The 5,795-nt window shown below is 41.7% G+C and overlaps 1 protein-coding gene across 1 annotated transcript; it reads right to left on the bottom strand.

The window, feature by feature from the left end:
* Positions 1–3,249: 3,249 nt before the first annotated feature.
* Positions 3,250–5,290, bottom strand: LOC147429437 (cyclin-dependent kinases regulatory subunit 2-like). Its single transcript, XM_086495235.1, has 4 exons — positions 5,100–5,290; positions 3,903–3,966; positions 3,577–3,768; positions 3,250–3,495 (listed from the first exon to the last, which is right to left on the bottom strand). Exons 1-4 carry the CDS (start codon positions 5,156–5,158, stop codon positions 3,475–3,477), a joined length of 336 nt encoding a protein of 111 aa, XP_086351361.1. The 5' UTR covers positions 5,159–5,290; the 3' UTR covers positions 3,250–3,474.
* Positions 5,291–5,795: the final 505 nt, after the last annotated feature.

Here is a 5,795-nt window from a genome sequence, read left to right on the forward strand (position 1 = left end):
TTATGGGATACAATCATGTGCATATTTTGTTCTAATGTCAATGCTTCTATGGCAGAAGGAGGAGTTTCACAAAGCCTGTTTCTTTTTTGGAGAGAGAAATATTCATCTTCCAACTCGCTAGGGAGATGATATACATACCTCTTTTAGGAGGATTTATGGAGATTGGTGTGGGGAAGATGATAGTTGGCTATGGTGCAGAGAAAGGTGTAGAGAAAGGGCAAAATGAGCAAAGGGAAATTTAAAATTTGGACCAAACAAAAAAATGGCTTTTGAGAAAGGGACGTATTCCCATGAGATTTGAAAACTACACTACATGTGGGGGCCCAAAAAGTGACATCTCGTGCACCCATTCAAAATATAAAGTTTTCTCCCCAATATTGGGTTTTAAAGTTCCTTGTTTATTTCTTTTCAAAAATGAAAAGTATTTTCTCTCTCTACCATTTCTTACAGGGCGAATTCAAGACCTCGAACTCCTAATGGTTGGTGTGTGTGTGTGTGTGTGTGTGTGTGTGTGTGTGTGTGTGTGTGTGTGTGTGTGCGTGCGCGTGCGTGCGTGCTAAACAAGCTCCCTTTTTGCAACCTTCACTCTTAAAATCTATAATTACAAAATATGTAGTAAAATAGCAAGGTTGACAAGTCCTTGATTGTTTCGAATGGATATAGCAAGAGGGTGTCCTTCCAAATGAAGTGGCCTATTGTTCATCCTCAAAGTTTGTGGTACAACTAGAATATTAGTCCTGGGAATACTCAAAGAAACATGTTGCATTGGGTCTTGCCCAGTAGCATCAAGACAATTTCCTAAAAAGGGCAAACAAGATTTTGACAGCTTGTGCTTGGTTACGCAAAGATTAGCTTGACTATAAAATCCACAATTGAACCATGCAATGAGCCACCACTACTTATGGGCTTATTGAAACACAATTACATTAACGAGACTACATATTGAATGGCAAGGGGCTTGAAGAAAGGGGCGCCCCGGGGGGGGGGGGGGGGGGGGGGGGGGGGGGGGGGGGGGGGGGGGGGGGGGGGGGGGGGGGGGGGGGGGGGGGGTGGGTGGGTGGGTGTAACAGGAGTGGGGACTTATTTGAGTGTAACATTGGGCTGTGATAGTTGGGTATTACAATATACTCCCAATTCGATGCATGTACAGTGGATGACAGCATCATAGCATACAAGACCATATATGGAGATTAAAATAAACGTAGTGTCATAAGCAAAAGGAGCAAATGCAAGTTATCAAAAGATGGACGAGTAATGAATCTTTTTTCATGCATTGCAAATCCAAAAGTGACCCTCTTATACTAGAAGTGAAACTAACATGACCCTTCAACAATGGAGGAGCTAACATGTATTATGATGTAGGGAAAGGACCGTGTTTGTTCTCAGTGTCCGTTCTCAATATTGATGGAGGCCAAAAGAACACAAAGGTCATTTCCCGTCTGTGAAGGCCCGACTCCGACTCAAGGGTTCGCTCAAGGGGGTCAACACAATGAAATCTGGAATAGACACGTTAGCACTCATAATAACGAGCGACCACGACTATCCTCGACACTATCTAATACGGGGTCTTAATGATCCCCAAGCAGTGGAATCTACGACCGAAAAGTGCAAGCACAAAAACAGAGAGGCATGCGGACGTTGCTAAAAAGTGAACGAGGACAGCAAGAGTAAACAAAGACATGTTTTTTTGGGGGGGGGGATGTAAAATCACTTTATAACCAAGGACGTTCATAGTGTTTTCAACAAATCACAAGCGCCTGCATGGTTAGCTCATTAACCTCCCAACTATGAGCGTGGGTTCAAATCTCCATCCCTCATCTGTGCATTGACCTTTTGTGGACCCTCCATTCGCCTCGAGCTTCACGTGTCCACTCCCCGATTGTAGATCCCACCGCTTGGGCCCCATTTTAAATAATGGGGAGGCAAGACTGGAATGATTTTGGAGCCAATGATTGGGTGGGTGCTGATCATTTTCCATGTGTCCAATTGTGGATTCCAACCAATAATGTCTTACCACTTCAAAATTTGCCGATACCAAGATTAAGCATATGATCACACAAGTCGTAAGTATTGAATTTGAGTGGCAATGGGCTAACAGAAAACTTTCAACAAATGTATGATTTGCAGGTCCCCTGACACCTGACCTAGACAGCTTACGATAATTGCTTAGACTATACTTGATATGAATAGCATTTACGGTCTTACAACTTACATGTTAGAAATTCTTTCCAATTACAGTGTGCCCAATGAAAGAGGGTGGACTCTTAATCCATCGACACCCACACCATGACTTCTTTTGAAAAATCTTCAGCAATCCATGAATATTTCAACTCTTCGCTATTTTCATGATCATTCATAAATAAATCATTCCCTTTTAAGAAAGTTAGTAGTTAAATTTGCCAGAGAGGACAAGTGCCAAGAAAGGATCTAACACATTTATCTGTGTTCATTTCTCAGTGGCTCTTGGTAATCCTAAACTGCCTCAAATACTTCAGTGCTTGTATTAGTTCTTTCTTTTGTTTCAACATCCATGCTGTCTAGCATCTCCGAAATTTGTGTACTAAAATGCTAGGTTACTCAACTCTTGGCATTATATAAGAATAGTATCTTGGTGATTGACAGCTCTAATCTTAATTCAAATACTGAAGACTAAGCCATTTATTCCGACATGAAAAACTGATTACATAGTTTGGTGTGGAGCCTTGTTATCTACTCTCAAACGCCTTGGGCCATCTTGCATGTTCTTTCATGGCTCAGACAATAACTCTAAGGAAGTGTCTGCTCAAGGGATGTAGGAAGGAAGGGCTGATAGTAGATACATATCGCTCAAGACTTGAACTTACAGGCATTGCTGATATTAATCGCTCAAAACCCTTGTTTGGGCAGATGAGGGCAGCTCATTCATGACATTGGCAGACAAGGTATCACCGCGTCAGAGGGCAACTTGAGCAAATTTTTGTCTACACAATGAGCTACTACGCGACAGACCATTTCAAAGATACAAGGATGCCTTCTTTTCTTAAAAATCAGATGCAAAACCACCCATTCTGTACAGCAAGGATCTCCAAAAGACAAAACCTTTTATGATGTGGCCATCGGACATCACTAAGCCACCCTAGAACTAAACTGTTCCATAATTAAACTTCAATAGTGCCAATCATGTCAATGAACAGAGAAACTTTCTATACGCAGTAAAGAAAACACCTGCTCTTGCAACAAAAAGAGCAAACCGTTTGACAGAGATTAGTAAAGACTGAAACAACTCCGCCAAAAGAATCTATTCACATATCAGCACTTGTTTCAAAATTTACAAAAGCAACAAGGTACCAAATACACCTGTACATTTCTTTCAAGACACTTCTCAAAGTCCACCCTTTTCAGGACAAAGTCTCTAAACTATCGCCACTGTATATATTGACCATGAAAGGGGAACATAGCCAGTCATTTCCAACACAACAAGCAGATGACAAATTGCTAGTCAAATCCTTTGGGCACCTGCAATGCTTTCAACGATCAAATGTTTCCAAAGAATAAAAATGTCAACATAGTAAGCATGATTGTTTGCAGATCACCTACATCTTGAGCATTCATTTTCCCTGCCTGAGATGCTTGAACATGCAGTTGAAGAGGCCTTCCTATCATTTGCTGTGACTGGTTTTGCTGATAATTCAGAGGGCGCCTGAAGAGAAGGATATGCCGTTCTGGATTGTGAATAGCGTAATGTACCCAACCGCGTGACTGCTGCACTCCGAGAGACCGCCATTCCATCTTGAGACAATCAAAAATGTATTAGAAAAATTTTACTTTGTGTACTATGTAGCCATGCAATAATCCTTGTCGAAGGAGCTGGACTAGGATGCCAAAAAAGACAGACTATCAATTAGCGGTTGTGCACTGCCCACCTCTGACAGCAGGCGAGGATGCTCTGGAAGCAGCTTGGTAATCTCAGGAGTCAAGACCACATGTCTGCTGCCACAGAACAGCAAACTCTTAGACTGCACATGAATTTTTGAAGCTATTCCTTAAGTTATAATGCATGCAGGGTTTCCTGTATTAAAGAGAAGCTTAAGGTCAATAAACGGCACAGAGGGTCTTGCGAATTGCAGAAAACTTTTAGTTACAATCACGCAATTTACGTACACAAATTAATTTTATGTAGCTCTCAGGCTCTAGAATTATCAGTGAAACATACACGCTACCGCGAAAATCTGCTCTTATATCTTAAACCTAACTTGATGGCTCCCTAAATGCTAAAACTCCAAGTCTTCTCGCATGCATAAACCCCGTGAACATTGACACTAAGACTTAAAAGGTTTTCTTAAAGCTACTATCATGTCTTCTAGCATGTAAAACCTCCAAGTAAAAAACTTCAAGAGCATGATAAACCATTAGTTCTCAGAAAAAAACAGCTAAAGATTAACAACCTTGTGTGGACAACGTTGCAGAGACCACTCAACCACTAGGCTAGCGGTACATATTAACAGGAAGGCAACGCAACTGCCAGTCATATAAATTCCCGCAGAGAACTTCGTTATGTACATCTCCAATGGCTTATTGCAATTCAACAGTCTACACTTTCTCTTTAATGATGCGATTAGAGTAATTAGCAGAGCCTACAGCAGAAACAGCCTAATGCACAAGAAACATGAGAACACCTCCAGCAGAAATGAAATAATGCACAAGAATTACGCACAATAACTGAGAGAGCAAGAGGCCATGTCAAGAGACCAGAAACATCATGTGCATACAAAAGGCTTCGACAAAACAAAATAGTCAAATAATTTATGAAGAGAAAAAAGAATGTTCATTCAGACGCTTGACGTTCAACCAGTTTCTAGCAAACAAATCCAAAGACTTGCTCCAAATTCGCAAGAATCTTCCCCCAGAGAAAACATGCAGGAGAAGTGCCTTCAGCAGATAATAATTTCAAAGATAACAACAGGCAGGAATCTCTCTCTCTCTCCTCTCTCTCTCTCTCTCTCACAGACGTATCAGGAGCTTACGAAAATACAAGCACGTGTGTGTGTGTGTGTGTGTGTGTGTGTGTGTGTGTGTGTGAGAGAGATCAGAGAGAGAGAGAGTGAGAGAGAGAGCTTCACCTATACTCGTAGGCATCATCGTAATACTTCTCGGAGTAGACAATCCCTTGCTTCGGCATGTCTGCGCTGCTCCTCAACTTCTTGTCTGAGAGATCGAGCAGAGAATGACGACTAAACGACTCGACAAGTGTTGCAAAAGCGGAAAACGGTAATTCGAGATTCGAGATGTTGGCAGTTAATATTTGGCGGCTGGCCCAAGTGCAAGAATGAGTCATGACGTAACTTTGTAGAGAATTTCTTTGTTGGTCTTTACTGTAAAAGTAACTCATTATTTTATTAAGTGTGGACTTCTTTCCACCTAGGGTAGAAGTCTCAATATAGAGACACACAGATTGAAATCCGCACTGCGCAAGCTATGTTTTAATGGCTCAGATTGAAATCCGCACTGCACAAGCTATGTTTTAATGTTTCATACAGGGAATGGCGTATTTTGAAAGCTTGTGCGACAACTTGATTGCAGCAAAAATCTTGCCGTTGATGGTGTTTTGACGCAAGCGCTCTGCAGGCGACACTATATTCCTGTGTAAAAATTTCGAGGACGAGTAGCAAGCCAAGCAGGGGGTATTTAGAAACGGAACGCTCTTTTGGTTAATTAATTGTACATTATACTGGGGGCACACCAGCTCACAACTGGGACCCGGCCACTTACTGGCTCCTCTATCCTACAGCTATTTCCTAATTCTTACATAGACTCCT

This window comes from Adiantum capillus-veneris, chromosome 22 (genome assembly GCF_014529385.1).
Source record: "Adiantum capillus-veneris isolate H3 chromosome 22, ASM1452938v2, whole genome shotgun sequence".
Classification (NCBI taxonomy): Eukaryota; Viridiplantae; Streptophyta; class Polypodiopsida; order Polypodiales; family Pteridaceae; genus Adiantum; species Adiantum capillus-veneris.

Bases quoted from the DNA above. Each gene is read 5' to 3' on its own strand.
- LOC147429437 (XM_086495235.1), bottom strand. From the start codon at position 5,158: ATGCCGAAGCAAGGGATTGTCTACTCCGAGAAGTATTACGATGATGCC. The intron at 3,967-5,099 runs GTGAAGCTCTCT...CTGTGGCAGCAG, and splicing joins GATGATGCCTACGAGTATAG to ACATGTGGTCTTGACTCCTG. The intron at 3,496-3,576 runs GTAGGTGATCTG...AAAGCATTGCAG, and splicing joins GGAAAATGAATGCTCAAGAT to GTGCCCAAAGGATTTGACTA.